This window comes from Mixophyes fleayi, chromosome 3 (genome assembly GCF_038048845.1).
Source record: "Mixophyes fleayi isolate aMixFle1 chromosome 3, aMixFle1.hap1, whole genome shotgun sequence".
In the NCBI taxonomy this organism is placed as follows: Eukaryota; Metazoa; Chordata; class Amphibia; order Anura; family Limnodynastidae; genus Mixophyes; species Mixophyes fleayi.
In genome coordinates this window covers 141,622,856-141,645,757 of record NC_134404.1, presented here as the reverse complement: position 1 = coordinate 141,645,757, position 22,902 = coordinate 141,622,856, and the positions used below count along the sequence as shown (strand labels likewise).

Sequence of the window (22,902 nt, the reverse complement as noted above, 5' to 3'; positions counted from 1 at the left end):
GGAGTCTTTACCCAGGGATCACCAGGTGATAGGCTTACCAGAGCAGTATAGGTGGTAATATGGTACTCTGGTAGCAGGGTGATCACGGAACAGGAAATAGCAGATGATGAGATGCTCAGGAAAGTCTATGACTAGCAGCACTGGCAATATGGAAGTAGTAATACACGAGGAACTGTATGGACAAAGGACACGTGAAGGTAGTCAGTGGTCTGCGGTAGCAAGTTGTACCACTGCTATAGTGAGGAGGAATGTCCAACAGAAACGAGGAGGTGATGAGAGTCAGCGGTCTGCGGATAGCAAGTTGTACCGCTGTCTGAGTGAAGGAATGGAATCCAAGTGGAGGTATCCGGGGAGTCAGTGGTCTGCGTTAGCAAGTTGTACCACTGCTATGTGAGAGGATACTGGAACGGGTGAAACTGTAAACAGGAGTCAGTGGTCTGCTACTAGCAAGTTGTACCACTGAATATATATGTGAGGAGGTGCACGGGGAGAGACTGCAACACAATATATACACGGGCACCTTGACTTTGATCCACAGTAATATGCACAATATAAATGTATAAATGACTGAACAACACTGCCAATGTAGAAAGTCTCTTGAAGTAATCCAGCATGAGATAACACAGTCAATGATGGCAATAGAGTCAGCGGATAGTACACTCCAGAGGAGAACCAACACAGTCCAGCAAGGTATGCAATACACTGCACAGTCAATGGGAAGTATGCATACCGTGGTTCAGGAGAAGGCAGTCAGAAGGAGTGCAGAGATACCTGAAGGGCAGGAGGCCGGCAGGATCCAAAGTCCCTGGATGGGTGAAGCGGTGGTCTAGCAGGTGCAGCGCACAGGTAGGTAGACCAGCAGGGAACACAGGAAGGCGTGGAGAGCGGATCAGTAGTAGATGGATGAGTAGCGCTGAGAAGTAACAGCAGCGGGTCTCTGCGGGAACACGGAGGTAGCCAATAGCAACCAGTAGGTGCAGTAACGATGGGACACCGGAGCAGAGTTGAACTGGAACAGTTGGTCACGGAGAGTAGCGGGTAGCAATAGTGGCAGCAGACTCAAGGAAACACGGGAGAGTTGACAAGGGCTGAAGACTGTAGTGCACGGAGGCAGCGGATAGGAATCAGCTAGCAGTCACGATGATGAAACACAGACGAGTTGCAGGTTGAAGACTGTAATGCACGGAGGCAGCGGATAGGAATCAGCCAAACAGTCACGATGATGAAACACAGACGAGTTGCAGGTTGAAGCCTGTAGTGCACGGAGGCAGCGGATAGGAATCAGCTGGCAGTCACAATCATGAACAGGTGAGTGGATGTGAATGAAAGACTGTAGTGCACGGAGGCAGCGGATAGGCATCAGCTAACAGTCCCAATGATACATGGTAGAGTTGAAGTGCTTAGAAGACTGTAGTGCACGGAGGCAGCAGATAGGAATCAGCTCACAGTCACGATGATATAGTAGATGGTAGAAGTGGTATGGGAACCACAGTAGTAGAAGTGGTTTGGAAACCACAGCGGTAGAAGTGGTTTGGAAACCACAGGAATCAGCTGGGCTGAATAAACGAGGAAACACAGGAACACCTTCAGAGACTCATGGGGAATGAGACTCCAAGATCAGGCAACGTGGTGTTGACCACAGGTGCTTAATATAGGGAGGTTGCCTGATCTGCCAATTTAGTTAAAGGAACATACACTGGAGGTATGGAAAGGGCTGCGCATGCGCAGTCCCTCAGGATGGAGGACGGCCACGGTTCCTAAATGTCCGGGAAGAAGCACTCACAGTCCGGTGAGTGACAGTACCCCCCCTTTTAAAGGTGGGCACAGAAAGCCTGGAACCGGGCTTGTCTGGATTTTTGGAATAAAACTTCTTCAGAAGGGCAGGAGCATTAAGATCTTCAGCTTTGATCCATGAACGCTCTTCAGGACCAAAGCCCTTCCAATGAACGAGGAAACGGAGGACTCCTCGCGAAATTTTTGCATCCAATACCTCAGTAATCTCGAAATCCTCCTCCTGATGAACTTGAACTGGCTGCGGTGCTGAGGGAGGAGTCGAGAAACGGTTGATGATGAGAGGTTTGAGCAAGGACACATGGAAGGCATTGGAGATCCGAAGATTCTTAGGAAGAAGAAGTTTAACACATACTGGATTGATAACTTGAATGATCCTATATGGACCAATAAAACGAGGGGCGAATTTCATAGATGGAACCTTCAAACGAATATTTTTGGTAGATAACCAGACACGATCTCCAATTTTTAGTGGTGGAATAGCCCGCCTCTTCTTATCTGCAAAAGACTTATATTTGTTAGATGTCTTCTTTAAACAGGTTTTGACCTGAGACCAGATATTTTTGAAGGTCTGACAAGCAGTCTCCACAGCAGGAACTTGGGTGGGCGGGAGGGCAGGAAATTCCGGAAAAGACGGATGGTGACCGTGAACCACCAGCACCTGACTTTTTGAAGATGACTCCTGAGATCCATCTTCAACGTCCGATGACGTCACGAACGCCCAATGAGGAGGAAGGCGTTCAGACTGAACCTTATCACACAGATCCGTAGATGAAGGATCCTGTGGAGGGGGACCTGGTGGAATAGACGAATGCTGTCTTTTGAATGAAACCACTTGAGAGAGGCAACGATGATGACATTCAGCTCCCCAAGATGTAACTTGAGAAGTGCGCCAGTCAATCTGGGGAGAGTGACACTGAAGCCATGGAAGGCCTAAGACAATCGGACTTGTAGTAACAGGAAGAATTAAAAACGAAATCTCTTCCTGGTGAAGCCCACCAATCTGAAGCGTTACTGGAGACGTACTCTGGGTGATGAGACCATTGATGAGACGTGATCCATCCATAGCAGTCACAGTAATCGGTGTTTTCAAAGTAATCACTGGTAGGGACCATTGATTCACTAATGATTTGGAAATGAAATTTCCTGCTGCTCCGGAATCAATCAATGCCTGTGACTCAAAGGCTTTGGTAGCAAAGGAAATCGTAACATCAAAAGTGCAGGCTTTTAATTTCGTAGAAGATGGAGAGGACTCCAGGAACCCTAACCTTATCTCCCCAGTATTGGTTAGAGCCCGGCATTTCCTGGGACAAGAATTGAGCATATGCGTAGAATCGGCACAATAGATACAAAGTCTATTCTTTATTCTTCGGTCCCTCTCCTCTAAAGTTAATTTGGAGCGACCTATCTCCATGGGTATCACCGGAGATGAAGCTGGGTGAAATTGAGGATTTGAGAGAAGAGGTGTTTTAACCGAAGTTGTTTTCTCAGGTTCTCTTTCACGAAACCTCAGGTCTACCCGATGGCAAAGAGAGATCAAATCTTCTAAAGAGGAGGGTAGTTCTTGTGAAGTCAGTGCGTTTTTAATTTTATCGGAAAGCCCCTGCCAGAAGGCGGCAACTAGTGCTTCAGTGTTCCACTGAAGTTCAGAGGCTAAGATCCTAAATCGAATGACGTACTGAGCCACAGTGCGAGATCCTTGGCGAAGACGGAGAATGCTAGATGCAGCGGAAATAACACGACCTGGTTCATCGAATACACTTCGGAACGTGGAAATAAACTCGGCACTATCCTGTAACAATGGATCGTTTCTCTCCCACAGAGGGGAAGCCCATGCCAGGGCTTGTCCAGAAAACAATGAGATAAGATAGGCCACTCTGGAACGATGGGTAGAAAAATTTTGAGGTTGGAGCTCAAAATGAACTGAGCATTGAGTAAGAAAACCCCTACAAGTTTTGGGGTCTCCATCGTATTTTGACGGAGTAGGCAGGTGAAGCGTGGAAGCTGTAAACACCTGGGATGGCACTGGGGAAACGGAGGAAGGCACAGGAGCATCAACAGTAGTTGTGGCATCTTGCACAGACGGTCTTTGGGAGGCTAACGCCTGGTAACACCGCAGTAAATGCCGTTGGCGAACTTCCTGTTGCTCAATACGGGTAACCAGATGCCGCAGCATCTCTTTGGCTGTAGGTTCCGTATCTGGGTCTGTCATGGCCTGATCTTACTGTCACGGGCACTAGGAGTCTTTACCCAGGGATCACCAGGTGATAGGCTTACCAGAGCAGTATAGGTGGTAATATGGTACTCTGGTAGCAGGGTGATCACGGAACAGGAAATAGCAGATGATGAGATGCTCAGGAAAGTCTATGACTAGCAGCACTGGCAATATGGAAGTAGTAATACACGAGGAACTGTATGGACAAAGGACACGTGAAGGTAGTCAGTGGTCTGCGGTAGCAAGTTGTACCACTGCTATAGTGAGGAGGAATGTCCAACAGAAACGAGGAGGTGATGAGAGTCAGCGGTCTGCGGATAGCAAGTTGTACCGCTGTCTGAGTGAAGGAATGGAATCCAAGTGGAGGTATCCGGGGAGTCAGTGGTCTGCGTTAGCAAGTTGTACCACTGCTATGTGAGAGGATACTGGAACGGGTGAAACTGTAAACAGGAGTCAGTGGTCTGCTACTAGCAAGTTGTACCACTGAATATATATGTGAGGAGGTGCACGGGGAGAGACTGCAACACAATATATACACGGGCACCTTGACTTTGATCCACAGTAATATGCACAATATAAATGTATAAATGACTGAACAACACTGCCAATGTAGAAAGTCTCTTGAAGTAATCCAGCATGAGATAACACAGTCAATGATGGCAATAGAGTCAGCGGATAGTACACTCCAGAGGAGAACCAACACAGTCCAGCAAGGTATGCAATACACTGCACAGTCAATGGGAAGTATGCATACCGTGGTTCAGGAGAAGGCAGTCAGAAGGAGTGCAGAGATACCTGAAGGGCAGGAGGCCGGCAGGATCCAAAGTCCCTGGATGGGTGAAGCGGTGGTCTAGCAGGTGCAGCGCACAGGTAGGTAGACCAGCAGGGAACACAGGAAGGCGTGGAGAGCGGATCAGTAGTAGATGGATGAGTAGCGCTGAGAAGTAACAGCAGCGGGTCTCTGCGGGAACACGGAGGTAGCCAATAGCAACCAGTAGGTGCAGTAACGATGGGACACCGGAGCAGAGTTGAACTGGAACAGTTGGTCACGGAGAGTAGCGGGTAGCAATAGTGGCAGCAGACTCAAGGAAACACGGGAGAGTTGACAAGGGCTGAAGACTGTAGTGCACGGAGGCAGCGGATAGGAATCAGCTAGCAGTCACGATGATGAAACACAGACGAGTTGCAGGTTGAAGACTGTAATGCACGGAGGCAGCGGATAGGAATCAGCCAAACAGTCACGATGATGAAACACAGACGAGTTGCAGGTTGAAGCCTGTAGTGCACGGAGGCAGCGGATAGGAATCAGCTGGCAGTCACAATCATGAACAGGTGAGTGGATGTGAATGAAAGACTGTAGTGCACGGAGGCAGCGGATAGGCATCAGCTAACAGTCCCAATGATACATGGTAGAGTTGAAGTGCTTAGAAGACTGTAGTGCACGGAGGCAGCGGATAGGAATCAGCTCACAGTCACGATGATATAGTAGATGGTAGAAGTGGTATGGGAACCACAGTAGTAGAAGTGGTTTGGAAACCACAGCGGTAGAAGTGGTTTGGAAACCACAGGAATCAGCTGGGCTGAATAAACGAGGAAACACAGGAACACCTTCAGAGACTCATGGGGAATGAGACTCCAAGATCAGGCAACGTGGTGTTGACCACAGGTGCTTAATATAGGGAGGTTGCCTGATCTGCCAATTTAGTTAAAGGAACATACACTGGAGGTATGGAAAGGGCTGCGCATGCGCAGTCCCTCAGGATGGAGGACGGCCACGGTTCCTAAATGTCCGGGAAGAAGCACTCACAGTCCGGTGAGTGACATGGACATAGGCATTCTTTAGGTTAACACATCAGTTATTGTTTTAATTTTAACACTGATTTGAAGAACAGTAGACATTATTACAGGGCCAATATTATTTCATGTCACATGAGTTAATCATCACAAATGAGATTTAGGTGGGCCTGCTTATGCTCAAGTATGTAAGTTATATTTACTATTATATACTTGTATCTCTTAAAACATGTGCTGTGTGGGAATATTTGTTGATGCAATTTTAAAGTGCTTTGTTACCAATATAACTTTTATTCAGGCTCATACATACTGGCTTTCATTATTCACCTGTGGTTTAAACAATAGTCATAGCTTTTTATTTCATTGTCCATTTGATAAAAATACAGTGAAAATAGACAATTTATTAAGCACAGGAATCGAAGATCATTATTTTTACTCTTGAACTAGATACATTTGTAAAGAATGCAAAGTAGGTCAACTAGCCAAGGGTGGCTGGTCAAATGTTCATGTGTAAGAGCCCTTTTAGATGTTAGGATGGTAACTCAGCCAGTGGCGGAACTAGCATTGGTGCAGCAGGTACAGTGCACCGGGGCCCATGGAGATAATGGGGCCCACTGCATAACAGTTGCAGAGGGTTGGGGACCCTGGTTCCCTTCTCCATGCCTACCTGCACGAGGGCCCACAGCTCTCTACTTCCACTTCTGAACTGAGAACTTCCCACTCATCAATGTATTATTTGTCAGAGTGGTTAGTTGTTTCTATACCTTGGTTATTTCCATATTCGTCTGCCTCTTTTGCACATTACTTCAGCAAGTTTTAATATGGCAGATCAGTATACTGCTCATGAAAATACCTGCTACTATGTTACACCTGCATTATTTGCTGCCTTGCTTCTGGCATTGACAAGCTGGATACACCATCAGGTACACAGAGATGAGATCAGAAGATTAACCCTATGTGGGCACTGATAATATTGTAGATGTGTAGTATTTCAAGTGTTAGTGCCCAACCAAATGGATTAGGTTGTGCTTGGGACCAACCCTTTCCCCTTACTGCGTGTTTCCTAGAGTTTAGGTAGCCATTGGTGTAAGTTGTCCCTTCATTCTTCTTTCTATGTATAATATAAACGGGAAAGGGGAAAGGGAAGCAATGGAAAGGCAAAATGGAGGAAAATGTAAAATGATGTTAAAGCACTGCTGAGCTGCATATACTGTGTGTACAGGGACAGTCAAAATAATCCTAAAGTTTCCTGCAGTGCACTTGCAGCTCCTAACTTGTAGAGTGTTACTAGTTACACTGTACACATATTAATGATTATATACATTCATATACACATATATTGAGATAAAGGAACTGACGTATTAACAAATTCAGCTGTTAAGTTGTAAGAAAGATAAAACATACAATACATTTTGCAACAGTTAATTTTTCTTCTGTTGTGGATAACTTACACATTCTTATTAAGAAACATTTTGTCATCTATATGAACAAAAATTACAATATATATTTGGTTAATGATTCTGAGAAGACAAAAATAATTAGTGATGTTTATAAGTTTTCCCTGCATCAATCATGTTGCTGGTGGCCTCCCATGTTTGGGGCCAGGCTTGTAACTGAATTCATAAGTATAAGTCTAAGTTTTGGGGATTTATTTAAAGGACATAATGTACCATAGTTTTTAATTAGACTATGCAAATTGTATGATACATTTTGCTAGGCCATTTATTTTGTCATTGGGCCCATTTTCCATCTAATTACACAGTGTACCGTACCACCAATAAATTTATAAGTTCTGCCAAAGTTCTCTGTTTTACTACAGTTCCATTCACCCTCAAAATCAGGGAGAGGAATGTACCTAATAGAACAGATACTATACCTAAAACACAGATAAGGAAATGTTTAGGGGATAGTTATCACAACACGGTCTAAATTGAATTTCAATTAAAAAGTTTTGTTAGGAAGCTACAAAACCTACACATCTTAGAACGGTAAAGTTTAATCAGTGTGACAAGATGGAGGCCCCTGATACTGTGAAATAAAGGTTATGAGTGCAACTGTTGAAATGCAACCTTCCATATGGACTGGTTATTTTGCTTTGCAATAAAATTACTTCATGTTATTGAGAAAGAGGATATTGGACACTGGGAGCAAGCCATCCACAGCAATGGAAATACAGTATTCTCCATATCCCTTATGCCCTAAAATATATGTAAGGGGTTAAACTAGGGAGGACTTGATCAGCCCCATTCTTTGCAAGCTATGCCTTGCTGGGAACAATAGGATTCTTTTGTCTACTGTTCATTCAGTAATCAGACATGCTGAAGCTGTGCACCTGAGGGGTTTCTGATTTCAAGGATGAGATCGCTGCAAAACTTTGCCCTCTTTCGATAGCTTTTCTTTGTCCATTTGTCCAGATGTTACCGACTACGGCTTGTAAGCGTCATCAGTAAGCTGGGGGGAGATTTGGGCCGTGCCTCTGTGCCAGATGTGCTCTGTGTGCTCCATGCCTGCTGCGCTCCGTGCATGATGCACACTATGCGCTCCGTGTGCAGCGCATAACTCAGAGGATTTTCTTCCTCGGTAACACCTACATAAATACTTGCCACGAGTCTGCAGTGGTGCCCCCCCAAAAGCAGAGTGCCGTAGACAGCTGCCTAAAGCTGTCTAATAGTAGCCAGGCCTGACTGTAAGCTTCAATGCGCAGGGTCTGTAAATCATTATACATTCTCTGAAGAACTCTGCAAAATATAATGGTGCTATATAAATAAATTATAATAAATAATAATGCAAGGTCACGGTGAAAAAGAAAAGGTAGAGAACTGGTTGAAGGATAGAAGACAAGCAGTATTTATAAATGGTGCATAATAAGACTTGGCTAAATTTATTAGTGATGTACTATTACTAGGGTTCATGCATAGGATTTATTAATCGCCTTGCATACGGCCTAGGAAGTAAGATGTACATATTTGCTAATACTAAGTTATGTAGGATTATTAAAACAGCAGGATACTAACTTGCTTCATGAATATTTAAACAAAATAGCAAAGTGAAATATGAAATGACAGACACAATTAAATAAATGTAGGGTTATGCACCTAGGCTGTGGTAATAGCTATGCTAGCTACACAGGAAAGACAAGTGAGTAATAATGTACAGTGCCTGGCAGTGGCTACAAAGGTGAAATGCCCCCTGTGATGCACTAAAAGCTATCAAGGACCATACAGAGGACAAGGGATCAGCATTTGTGAATGGAAGAAATATGGTTTTATCAACAGCATAGAAAGGGGTTCTTAAAGGGTAGTTAAACTTTGGAATTCCTTACCACATGAGGTGGTGATGGCAAACTCACTAACAGAATTTAAGAGTTGATTTCTTACTAATCTTTCTTAGTAGGCTAATAATTCAACTTATCCGATTGCCATTTTATCGAGGCTCTTTTTTTCCACTGAGAAACTAAATTATCAGCTGTTTTCCTGTTTTGCCTTTCTACACAATTAGAATTTAGGAAAAGTTGAACTTGTTAAACCTGTGTCTTTTATCATGCATACTATACTTTGTCTACCTTACTATTAAACTATGTTTTAAAATAGTGAAAATTGCACTTTTTTGTACAATTTTTTTTTTTTAAAAAGCAAAAATGGTAATAATAATTCAGTTACTAGTACTTCAGTATGCTTAATGCATATGTCTTACTGACTAATTAATTTACAAGCTGAGCAAAGCCCTTGATTTATTTTAATTATTGGATTCCTGTCTAAGATTATCACTTTACATTGATATTCTAATTGATACAGTTGTTAACAGTTAGCAGGCTTCATTGTCCTTATTAGAAAGTTCTCTTCATTTATATACTACAACATGTCACATTCATGAAGCCCATTTTAATATCATTAGCAAAATCCATGATCACGGCTCATTGTTGTGTTCATTGATTTCATAATCCTCTACAACCTTTTAAAACAATAAATATATTTATGTTTTTAGCCATTAATAGCTTCTACACAAATATATCTTAAATAAAATAAATTAAATTGTGTTTCTATTTTATATACTCGCATACATTCTGAAGTCATATAATTTATGGCTTCTGAAAGCAACCTATTCATTACAAAAAAGAGGACAGTGGCAATGTGAGTGCCCCCGGACCAGAGAAGAGGGTGAAGAAAAGAAAAAAAAATAATCACCTGACCAGTGATCCAGTGCAGGTAAGTCCTTCTTTTCTCTTCTAGGTTCCGGCGCTGGTGACAGCGAATCGGAAAAGATTCACTGCCAGCCAATCAGTGGCGAAAAAGGTGAGCCAGTCAGGCATTTTTTATTTTTTGGCGCAGCGGCGAACCAATGAGGTTTTCCCGCATCACCGCTCAGTGCCCATGTTACGACTGTTATATAGCCTTTCGTGCGGTATAGTTTCAGTCCGACGATGGAGAAAGACCTGCGTGGACATCTGGAGAAGAGTCTGTACTGCAATCAATATAGAGACTAGTTGGATTAAGCAGGAAGATGCTGGAGCTGAAAAGAGAAGAGACAGTGGCGAGAACAAGAAGGAAGACTCATAAGGAAAAAGAAGACAGTAATAGAGAGTGCAGAGCCAGAGAGCGGTGCCAAAAAGTCAAATGGCCGGAGGTGAGCCCTGACTGGCTCACCCTTTTCGCCACTGATTGGCTGACAGTAAATTGTTGCCAATATACTGTCACCAGCGCCGGGACGTAGAAGAGAGAAGAAGGCCTTACATGCACATCGCCGGTTGGGTCTTTTCTTAATCCTCTTCTTGTGTTCCGGGGGGCACCCTCTCACAGCAATATCAACATCTTTTCAGTGGTAAATAAATGAATTTATTGCAGAGTAATTGTTTTTTGGGAACATTAATTCAGAACATTTTTTCATCCCTGAAAATCATTGCATCTGCAATACAAGAGGGTTTCGTGCACACACTGCATGGTAATGACTGCCTTCGCCTCGCTTTGACTACTCTGGGCAAGCAGCCGCCAGACAGCCACGCAAAGCAACAAAGATGAGTGAAATATGGAGGAAAGGGTAGAAATATGCAGTTCTTATCTCCATATTTGCCTTAATACATAAACCTCATACTGTAAAAATACTGTATGTCTCATTAGTATAGGAGGCCACACACCCCTGAAGTTGTAAAACTAAACAGACAGAGGAGCCTTCCATAAGTTTTACCTAGTCCCTAGCTGCTTCATTTGGATGGAAAAACGTTGATGTCACTTCCAGTCCAGACACGGCACATCGATATACAAGCTAACAGACTCGGCTACCTCCCGTGCCTATCTTGGCCTCAGATAAATTTTGCTTTTATTTACCCATAAGAGTTTTTAACCATTGTGAACAATATATCTTTAAAAAAACGATCCTTCACATCTTTTGCCGCTGTGTGTCCTGTTGTTTTTTTAGATCAGCTTTGACATCCTGTGAAATAGTGTTAACTTACTCTCCAATTAATTATATATGAGAAAAAGAGAATAGTATTTTCAAAGGAGAATAGAAAGAGCCCTTGCAGACTGGCTCACTGTGGCTGTGTTAATCATACGAGTTTGCTTATGTATGAATTGACATGGTGATTTAAAAGTATTACACTAAGAGTGCTCTCTGGCTCTGTTTATTTTGATTTTTACAGATTCTTCTTGTCTGGTTGAGAGGGTTAAGCTAGAGAAGCCGGTTCATATTCAAATTATTACTGTCAATCCTTAAGAAGCAGGTGTTTGGAGTGTTGATTTCAGAACTTATTATTTCTAAAAATACTGTATAATTTACTAAAACCCCCTCGACTCTCAATCTTTGATCAACACCAATATTCCAATGTTCTAAATATACATTAGCAGTATAAACCTTTATGCATTTTTCATTTCACAAAATTGTTAATATTCTGTAAATAGTGATGTGTCACAATTCTAACGGATATAGTGGATTCACTTTCGCCAAACTGAATTCGTGCTGGCAGAAACAGAGATGAGTCTATTGAACCCCTAGTTTTTGTCCTGGGACCCCCGCAAGGAGATTTAGGCTTTGCTGCTGGTAGGTTTGCAAGTTGCAGCTCTCTGCGCTGCCCACAGGTATGATGAGCTAGTATCAATAGAAAGAAGGGTCTGTTCAACATAGCCAGGACTGGTATGCAAATGGGCTGTAGGGTGACAAATCAGCAAATGGAAGAAGTGTCAAGACAAGCCGGGTCAGCAATAATCTGTACCAATCGACAGGCAGAAGAGAGGTCAGGAACAGTCTGGGCAGAATGCACAGGAATGAGCCACAATATGAACAAGAACACTGGAGTAAAGGTATGGAGCCTAATACTCTGGCAAAGGCCTGTGCACAGAACAGGTTTAAAATAGCTGAATTGACCAGTAGGGTGGATCACAGGTCAGAACACATGACCACAGGTTAAGAGCTCCTCTTAAAGGACCATGCACTTTCTTTTGCATAGAGTAAGATTGTGGCACAGGGTTCTGCACCTGGAGTGAAGGATAGAGTACGGCTTTGAAAAGTAACTGCTAGACTCCAATGTGTGACATGATGGTTCAGTCTTGGCATCAGATATTGCACTTCACTTAGTCTTCAGTAGTGAGCTGAGTGTCCCTGTCTGACTTGCTAGCTATTTATTGCACCAGAGCTGAAAGTGGAAGCTGCTGTGCAAGCATATGCAATCTGCTTCAGTTTAGGGGCTAATTGCTCCCAAGAGAGAACAGTGGCCTTCAAAGGGAATTCTGGGCTCAAACACAGCAACTTCTTGGGATCTCCTTCATAGATAATTAGGGCATAGTTTGTGGTGCACCGACAAACCGTATTGGGGGCATGGCCACTACAACGATAGGCCCACCACACCCCCCTCTTGGCACCAATAAAAGGTAATAGATAATTATTAGAAAGTGGTATAATTGTATAGGGAAAGGAGAGGGGAGATATCTTAGTATTAGAAAGGGCTATAGTTGTATATAGGCAGGAGAGGAATGATAGATTATGGGGGAGTATGATTTCTATATTTATTTGTGTGGAGATTGTCAGTGTAGACTTTCGTTATCTAGCGATAACATTCAAATTTTCTCTATATTTCTGCCAATCACTATTAAAAAAGTGGGTTATAGCCAGGACCTGCCAGGCCATCCTCTTGGAGCATTCTGAGGGTAGCATCCTGAGCCAGGTCATAGCTTGCAGGGAGCACTGGATACAGTGTGAGCACTTGCCAGGGATGTATAGGTAGAGGAGGAGAGGGAGGAGGAGGGGGTGGGGCATGTCAATATTACACCCACTCAGACAAAATCCAGCCCTGCTTACCCCTGCTTCCATCCCACCCTCACTGTAACATGGCGCTGCTGAAAGGGGGCATGGGCAGAAAACAGACAGTCCCATCATCCATCATCTATTTATATAGTGCCACTAATTCTGCAGCGCTGCACAGAGAACTCACATAAGACCCTGTCGCGTCGGAGCTTTACAGTCTGTTCTCCCCATGTATGTTCTCCCCGTGTTTGCATGGGTTTCCTCCGGATGTTCTGATTTCCTCCCACATTCCAAAAACATGCTAGTAGGTTAATTGACCTTAGTCTCTCTCAGTCTGTGTGTGTATGTTAGGGAAATTAGACTGTGGATATAGCTTGAAAAAGTCCGCTTGGATGGACGAAACGCGTCGCTGCTTGTCATCTTCCTATCTACGGAATACCCACTATTGAGCATTAGCTCTGTTGAGCCTCATCTATCGGGAAGACACTTGATACAATTTAATATATTGTCTTCAGAGGCTCTTACGTATATTGTGTCCTTAAGAGGAACATTTTTACAATCAACTGTGTTTCAATCCGGACGGATTTAGGTGGTGCGCACCACAGAAGACACATCGTGGAGTCTCCACTTGTCTGAACCGCTTGTGCGGCGGGACGGGAATTTGGATCTGTATCTCCCTTAACGGGTAAGATCTGGATGTTACATTTATTCACAAGCCTGATTCATATATTGGCATAATGAACACCACCAATAGCGGACTGCTCCACTACTAATGTATTTCAGCTACTACTATGGAGCCTCATATCTGAATATACCGCTCTACTTGTGGGAACTTGTCATCTTATTTTATAGCCGGAATCTGGCGAAACAAAGTTGTCTCATTCATACCTGTATACCGAGCTATTACTCTCATGGTCATATGGACAATCCGTTATACGTTAGCCATCTGGCTCTTTGTTGAGATATCTTCTGACATCTTTATTTACATAGATCCTTATTAGCTATAGATACAACATGTGATTTTGGATTCTATCTGTTGTTATATTTTATTTTTATTATATATTGTATTCATCTATTGCCGGAGTAAACAAATATATATGTATTTACCCATTGAGCTAATTTGTTTGCTTATTTTCACATACAATTATTTTCAATAGAACATCTTATGCGCAATCTGCTTTTTTTGTTGATATGTTTGTTTATTAAAGGGATTGCACCCCCTCTATTGATTTGCTGCAATTGATGTTCAATTTGAATTTGTGTTTTTATGCTTATTGTGCTACCCATTAGCGCCGGAGATTCCTTATATATAATTTAGACTGTAAGCTCTAATGGGGCAGGGACTGATGTGAGTGAGTTCTCTGTACAATGCTGCAGAATTAGTGGCGCTATATAAATAGCTGGTGATGATGATGAGCTTAGGTGCACACTACAGAGTTTTCAGCATATTATCGTGCCAATCAGATGATAAATGACTTATTGGCCTGATATCACAGTAGTGTGTACCCTGGAATGATGAATGATTATCGTTCCAAAGCACATGATCAAGATTTTCAAACTGAACTGAAAATCTCGTTCAACAAAGGAACAATGTCATTCCAATTCTGCAGTGTGCAACAACAATTTAGCTGACATCACCTGTCACTAGAAAAGCTGGTGTCTGGTGCCACTGTGAGGATGTCCTGGCTCAGTCAATACTGGGATATTCTGTAACCAGTCACTGTTTGGGCTCAGTCTGGTTCGGCCTCTACAGGGATATCCTGTATTCTGCCACTGTTCTGGCAAGCACAGAGCTGGTAAACCAGAGCACTAAATCATCAAAGGCAGCACGAAGTAAAAAGTGACATAGAACATTGTGTATCTGGCTCAGTTACAGCCCCAGGAGCAGATTACAGAGCAGCTCAGCAGGTAGTTGTCCTGGGGGTAATGCCATCAACATCCCACAAGTTCACATCCATGTAGAGAGTAGCCAGATCCAAAAAGCCTAGAGAGGGGCCCGGGGCCAGAATCAGGGATAGGATGAGCCCCAAAAACAGGGACACAGCAGAGGGTTACAACATGGTTAAACAGTTTCATACATTGAATGCTCTTTCAAATGATCAGTTTGGCAGAATTTGCTCAAGCCATAAAAATCCAGACATCGTGAACATTGATTCCAATGCCTGTAGTATCCTCCCCCCACACACGTATATAGTGTGGGTCATATAAGCTATGTATCAGTACAACTACCATAAAGTTTGCGTGCTGCTAATGAGAATAGAGTTTGTGCAGGAACAATTAACTTGATACCTGGAGCAGTATTTTGCTAGTGCTACATGAGTAAGCAATTTCTGACAAGGCTTTCCTAAAGGAGCTGCATGGTTAAGTCAGAATGCCCTTAACATTTGCAGGTGAGTGACGCATCTGCATTCTGCCTGTGTGCCAAAACATGGCCATTACATTATGCACCTTATAGATTTTAACTTGGGTGCTCAATGTTGTTGCGCTTTGCAAAAGTTGCTCTGTCCCTCTCCATCTGACCAGTGACTGTGTGTAGGTGAGGTTGAGCCCTGGTGAAGCCCAGCATGCACTGCGAGGTGAACAGACTGTGGACATGTATTGTGTGGCACAGATGCAGCACCTTGTGCCTCCATGAGCATGCCAGGGCCTTCTCTCTGGCCCTGGGGATTGGATACAGTGCTTCTGCTGTGGAGGAGTGCTAAGGTGCTTGGAGCATATCAAGCTCTTTCCCTTCTACCCCTTTGTGTTGGGCCCCACGTAGAAGGCCTATACTTTGTCAACGGGCAAATTCTTGAGCAACTTCAAAAGTAACTGGGGAAGAGGAAATCTGTCAGGGTATTTACCCCGATCTGGTTGAGGCAAGTGAGAGACTGGCGGCCTACCACACTTGGCCCTAATATGCAGAGGTAAACACATCTGATATTGGTAAAGAGTCACAAGTTTTGGGCATTGGGCACAATGGTTTTTGGGGGAAAGGAAATTAAAGACAGACAGAATGAGCTAGAGACAGGTCGACTGAGGAGGGGCTGAACAGTTTTGTACATTATTATTCCTCCAGTCTCGGACTTGGGGTGCAGTCAGGGGTGAGGGGGAGCTATATTATTAGGGTACAATATTCAGAATTCTGCAGAATGTGTAGTACATAATCTATGCTGGTTCTGGAGGACCCTGCCCTCAGTTCTAGAGTGTGTTTACCTGGTAGGTGTATGTTATTTCCACCCCTATCATAGATCAATGCTGAGCAGAGGGTTGTGATTCCCACTATATCTGAAGGTAATTGTATACATCGGGGATAGTGTGTATACATGAGTTGGCTTGCTGATTGGGACTTTTTTTGGAAGAGGGATACGAAAACGGAAGAGGGATACGAAAACAGTTTACCATACCTTGTTTGTTCTATCAATTATTTGTCTAGGGAAATTTGACAAAATGATAAAGTAAAATACACTAATTCCAGCCTCAATTATTTTACTGCAAGTAGATAAAAAATATAGTTTGCTATTTTCCCTTTTTATTTAGAGAGCAAATATGTGTAAACATATATGGGAACTTTTAGTTGTCAGAAAGTGTGCATTGCAAAATCAGTGTAACCCCATTGGGTTAGAGTGTATCTTTGGTGTGCACTGTAAATAAAAGTATGCACACATTTATGCAATTTTTAATATTAACCTCTTAACCTGACTATATTGATAAAGGTCTCTTTATTGAGACAATCGCTGTTTGCATTTCAATTTTAACGTTCACTGAATTACAAGCCAGAATTTATGATCATAGTTTAGTAGATAATGGTTCAGTAGAAAAGACTGCCTGTAAATGAAGCCTTTAACTAAACACCTTTTCTCTATAATGATTGGTGCTTCTAGAACAACTTTCTGATGAGTCAGTTCAAAGGTAGGCTCTGGAAGCTGTATTTCACAAATGGCAGCAGTCTAGGAGGAAGGGTGTAGTAAAATTGGCATAAAGGTTGTCAAGTCCCTTAATGGAATTACAAAACTAATAGGTTTTACCTACCTACTGCAACTCACTACTCATTGCTGCTTTCTAATGCTTATCAGGGTAGTGAGCAAAATAAGTGACATACCAAAAAAATAAATAAAGAACAGGAACAAATTAAATCAGCAGTGCTAAGCCATGAGCATCTCTGTATGTTGAGAAATGGCAGTTGCTATAGAAATCCAAAGTTAAGCCTCTTACTTTTTTACTAGCCTACATCTAACAGCCTCTGGATCTGGACATTGATGTTAAATAAAAGAAAAAATAGGATAAAAGCTTTCCCTGCTATTGTGGCAAGCAGGCAGTGTGGTACTGTATGTTCGGGGCACAGGATTATGAAATACTCCCTAGCCTATTGCAAGGGGACATACCCATCCCCACCTGAAACTTTGTATGCCCTCATTCCATAGGTCACCAAATCAAAACCTCCATTTATTTCCAGCAAATTACTCCATTTGTTTTCTTTTTATTGAACTCAATGCATTTCCTAGTATTAATAAATACTACATTTTGGATTATTATTGTAGTTATCCTTTCAAGACACATTTACCATTTATTCCATTAGTTTGATTTATTATTTGCTTTTTCTACTAGCCCTCCTAATGTCAGAGCTATCTAAAAGCCTATAATGCTAAGATTTTGTTTTTCAAAGTTACACTTAAAAGTTGCTATTCTATCTGCATGCTATATATAATATATTAAAAGGTTTCAGGATACAAATGAAAAAATAATCTAGAACAACATTGTGTTATGTGAGAACAGATTCTCAATCAGATTGCACATAGCTTCCCCGTGGCTGCCTTTTGTATGGTGTTTAAAGATAGCATTCAACAACAATGAAAGTCTGTCTGGAACATTTCTCTGGCACATATTAGAGTAAAATTGGATTTCAGGTATAATGGAAAGCTTAAACTATATAATGTAAACTTCTTTCATAATCTACAGCATTGACTGCTTGTATTTATTGCTACAGTATCTTAGGTATGATTATATTCTTGTTTGCCCTAATATTTTTGCTTGTCAACAAATTCATTTTTATTGATTTTCATAACAAGGATACTCAAAAATACTCAAACATTAAACTCAAAATAAAATTACAAATCAAAGTGACCAGTGGTGTATAATAATGTAATCTAAGCCATAAACCAAGCTAAGCACTAAATTGTTCTTACATGTTAGCAGTATAGCCCATAATAACATGAGCCCAGTCTTTATGAAATCTGATCACCAAACAATACACAAACTGTTGGCCAATAACCTTTCCAATAGTAGTGTAAAGGACCTCTGTATGTGTATATATATATATATATATATATATATATATATATATATATATATGGTTCCTACTTACAGTGAGGCCAGTGTACTCCATTGTTAACTTACTAGTTTCATTCCAAATTTATATCTGGATTGTGAAAATCACTCAGAGAGAGAACCACAATTTTGTTTGCTGACCTTTCAATTATTTATAATAAATGAGTTTGGGTAGAATCATGTATACATAGTGATTTATAACAAACCTTAATCAATAGTTGATTAGATTCTTTTGCTCCATAAGTATCCTATAATGTCATAATCTTCAGAGAGATCCTAACACCGGGCAGTCCTTAAACAGGCTTTTACAATTATTCAAAACCTTCACAATTTCCTATACTTAATACCCTTCCTAAACATGCTATATCCTTCCACATTCGCTGCCCACTTATGATTTTTAATACTTTCTTCTCACTCCTCTCACATTTTTTTGAATAAGCTCTCTGTCCCTGCACACTACCTCCTAGTTTGTAGTTTAAAATCTCCAGCTGTCTAGCAATCTTCTTCCCCAGCACAGCTGCACCATTATTGAGGTGCAACCGATTCCTAATATAGGGCCTGCAGGGAGAGAGAAATTAGTCCAATTCTTAGAAAAAAACAAAACTAACTACATCAATTTCTTAGCAACTTATTAAGTTCTTTAAGTTCCCGCTGCAAAGTAGTATTTCAGAAAAAACTACCTTGGAGTTCCCTTCTTTCATTTAACTGCTTAATTATATGAATTCTTTATTTGATCTAATATGTACCATTACCACAGACCCTCCCAGCCTCTCTCAAAAATCTGTTAGCCCAATCCACAATATGCAAATCCCAAGCACCAGGAAGACAGAAAATGTTCTACATTCATCATCATCATCATTTATTTATATAGCGCCACTAATTCCAATGCTGTACAGAGAGCTTACAGCTAAATTCCCTAATATAGACACACACTCACAGACAGACTGAGAGGGAGACAGACAGACAGAGAGGGAGAGACTAGGGTCAATTTTGACACAAGCCAATTAACCTACTAGTATGTTTCTTTGGAGTGTGGGAGGAAACCGGAGCACCCGGAGGAAACCCACGCAAACACAGGGAGAACATACAAATGCCACACAGATAAGGCCATGGTCGGGAATCAAACTCATGACCCCAGTGCTGTGAGGCAGAAGTGCTAACCACTAGACCACTGTGCTGCCCATTCACCATCATGGTTATCAGTCCACCTAATATGGAATACATGTACCACCAACAGCCATTTGTCCTTCACTAAACACCTTTTCTCATATTCACTGGATCATTCCAATGGTTGGTAGTGACTAATGCGTCACAATTTCTAAGACAACATAAGGATACTAATGGAAACATATTATTTAGCATTTGCAGCATTGTGCATTAATGGTACATTATATTCCCTACTTATGGATAGAAAACTGTATTTTAAAATGTTTGTAACCATAATATTTTATTTTTGAAAAATCTAAATTTGTACAAATGTACATTATAATCTATTTTTATATGGATTTAAAATGAAGTTTTTGTTTGAACCACGATTAAATGATTTGTGAATTAATTAGCTGTACAGGTGAGTTGTGTGTTCATAGCTATCACTCTGTGATTACCCATTTGCCCCATCCACTCTCCTGAGAAGACTAGCTATAGCTAAAACTAGGAAATCATAGCTGCATGAAACTTGGCACATTTATAGGTTGGTGTGATAGCAATCTAAAAACTGCCATGCAAACCCCCAGGTACAATAAAGAGGGGATTAAGATTTTGTAGAAATAAAGAATAATACAAAAATCTGTCACCACTCCCTTGTGTTGTAGGATGCCATAAACCGCTACACAGCACTAAGCTACCTGGGCAGTGTAGCACCAGGAAAATGATAAGCACCTTAATACCCTTATGGAGTCATCCTATCTGCTTTGGCAGTAATGAGGATGGCTTAAATTAATCACACACTGTCTGAGGGCTATACTTTATCCCTCTGGTGCTGTGGAGTTGTGGAATTATGAACTCCAGAAGTTGCATTGAATGCAACCTCAAGGATTCTTCCTGCCTCCCATGCCATTATGAGATAGAAAGGCTAAGGTAACCTTCAGTTTTCCAGCTCAACTAGAAGTACCAATATGCCTACCACATAATTAAATCAGGTAGGATAAAACACAATTTTATTTTCTACCTACATCCGATTGACTGAAACAATATTAAAAAAAACCCTCTCCTCTGACAATGTATTAAATATGAAGTGTTCCATAGCTCAGAATATGCACAGTAGTAGTGGTAAAGCATTTATACAGTACTTGGGGCAATGGAGTTTTGCACTTTAAATAACATTTGGACTATATCTCCTCCCTTACCATTAATATTACTTCAGTGTGGCCCCTCTCACCTATTTGGCATGGACCTGGCACACACTTATAGCCAGGGAGCTTTGCCAACCTTCAGCACTGTTCCACTCTTTTAAAAGCAAAGGAGATCCGATACAGCAGTTCTAAGACTTTTAATTAGAGCCATTGCTTTGGATGTCTACTGTTACAGAGAGGGCCAAGCTACGCTGAAGGTGACAGGCAGAGGTCCTGACTTTATGCTAGAGACCCTGCTGAATAAGTTGAATGGTGGTGTCCCAGGGGAGGGATACCCACCCCCAAATTATTGTTGGGAAGGGTGTAGATTCAGTATAGGGTTTATATCAGATGAAAAACCATTTAAAAATTGTATTATAGAGATAAGATTTTCGAATATTAACATGCAGCTTTGTTACGACATTTTTTTTATATTTACTTATAGAAGGCTATGCTAATAGCAGTGTTAAAGAAAAAAATGAAAAAAAAAACAACATTTTTTTTATTAATTTCTGTTTTATTTCATTCCTTTAGCTGTAGGACTTACTGCTTGCCCAGAACCTTTGGTGCCAACCAATGGCATAAGTATCGGGGATCGATACATGGTTAATGATGTGGTATCTTTCCAATGCGAGCCTGGATACACATTACAGGTAGGTAGATCACGCTAGTAAGTATTTTCATATTAAATATGTTCATCATTACAAATTCAGTGAAAAGGGCTGTTAATGATGAATATATGAGAGCATGGAAAAATATTTATAATTAGATTGTATTACTGGAACTACCTCATTAATGCATTATGTATGAGGTAATTTGCCTCCTTCTACAATAACATTATTTTGTTTCCCTAAAGATGAGCTTATATTTTGCCATTGTTTAACAACATCTTTACTTATAAGTTTCTGATGTTACTGTTTATTTATTTTCTTACCATCAATAGGGACATTCACATATATCATGCATGCCTGGGACGGTACGTCGTTGGAATTACCCTTCACCTCTTTGTATTGGTAAGAATATGTCTTTTAGATTTGGCTAAATTTTATGTTGGTAGTCAAATCTTTGTTCTGTATTTAAAAAATCTAAATGTAATAAAATAAAAATCATTTTATGTGCAACAAAAATATAGTTTTTCTAAACATAATGCTCCCACCCCTTCCAGTGCAGATATGTAATACAGTGTATATGTGCTAACAATTAAACATCTTTGTGTTTACACCATATAGTGGAATACAAGTGAAAAAAATGAACAATGACAAATAAAATTAAAAATAAAATAAAAACAGCAAGATAAAATTTATACCAATAACAGTTGCAGTTATACTAATTGTAATTCTAAATGTATTTCCTAAAACTAAATATAGAAAAATATACCCAAAGGAAAATAAATTAAATGTATCAGTTATCAGAGGTAAAATATACAAAACCAGTAGTTCCCATAAAGTTACATGATTGTTGCACAGAGTTCAGTTTCTTTTCTCATCCCAGGATTTTGTCTTATGGGATGAAAGTGTATGTCTGTTCAGTCCAATGGACCATTGCACTGGTTGCTATCAGATAACAGCGGAGGTGACAGGTGCACTTGTCATCATAACCTCTGTCATTGCACTGTAAAATCCAGACCTTTAACCAATGAGTACCTCCCCATCTCCATGACACAGGCCTACACGTTCTGGGATCATTCAGGACCTAGAGAGCTCTGTGATATGGAGGCTCTGTTAGCATCTGAAGAGTAACCCATGTAGGTGGTTGGGATGAGGGTTGGCTAGCATTTGAGGAACGAGTATAATCTATGGAACTTATGGCTGGCAATTGAAGGTTATTTGTGCAAAATATGGCAAGCAGTTACGGGTATCTGTTCACAACATTGGTAGATATTGGGAGCTGCCTGTTTAGTATGTAGCTGGCAATGGATTGCATTTGTCTGAAGTATATTATATAGCTGTCAACTTCTCCACAACATGTGAGAAGCAATGAGAGACATCTCTCTGTGATTTATGGTTGACAATAGAAAGCATTTATCTGCAATAGGACTGGTGATGGGGGTATTTCTCTGCAGTATATGGCTAACAATGTAGGTTATTATCCTGTAATAGGACTGGTAATGAAGGCTATCTATGCAACATGACTGGCAAAGTGGTGAATTTATGCAACACATCTTAGGTAATGATCAATATTTTTCTGCCACATGTAGTTTGTAATGATGGCTATTTCTCTGTAATAAGGATG

General features: G+C 41.2%; 1 protein-coding gene across 1 annotated transcript in view; it reads left to right on the top strand.

The window, feature by feature from the left end:
• The window catches only part of CSMD1 (CUB and Sushi multiple domains 1), a 1,526,452-nt gene that overhangs the window by 1,299,113 nt on the left and 204,437 nt on the right, over positions 1–22,902 (top strand). Inside the window, exons 38-39 of the mRNA XM_075202483.1 lie at positions 21,205–21,323; positions 21,614–21,683. Of these exons, the coding sequence (XP_075058584.1) occupies positions 21,205–21,323; positions 21,614–21,683 (189 nt within the window). The remainder of the gene's footprint in view (positions 1–21,204; positions 21,324–21,613; positions 21,684–22,902) is intronic.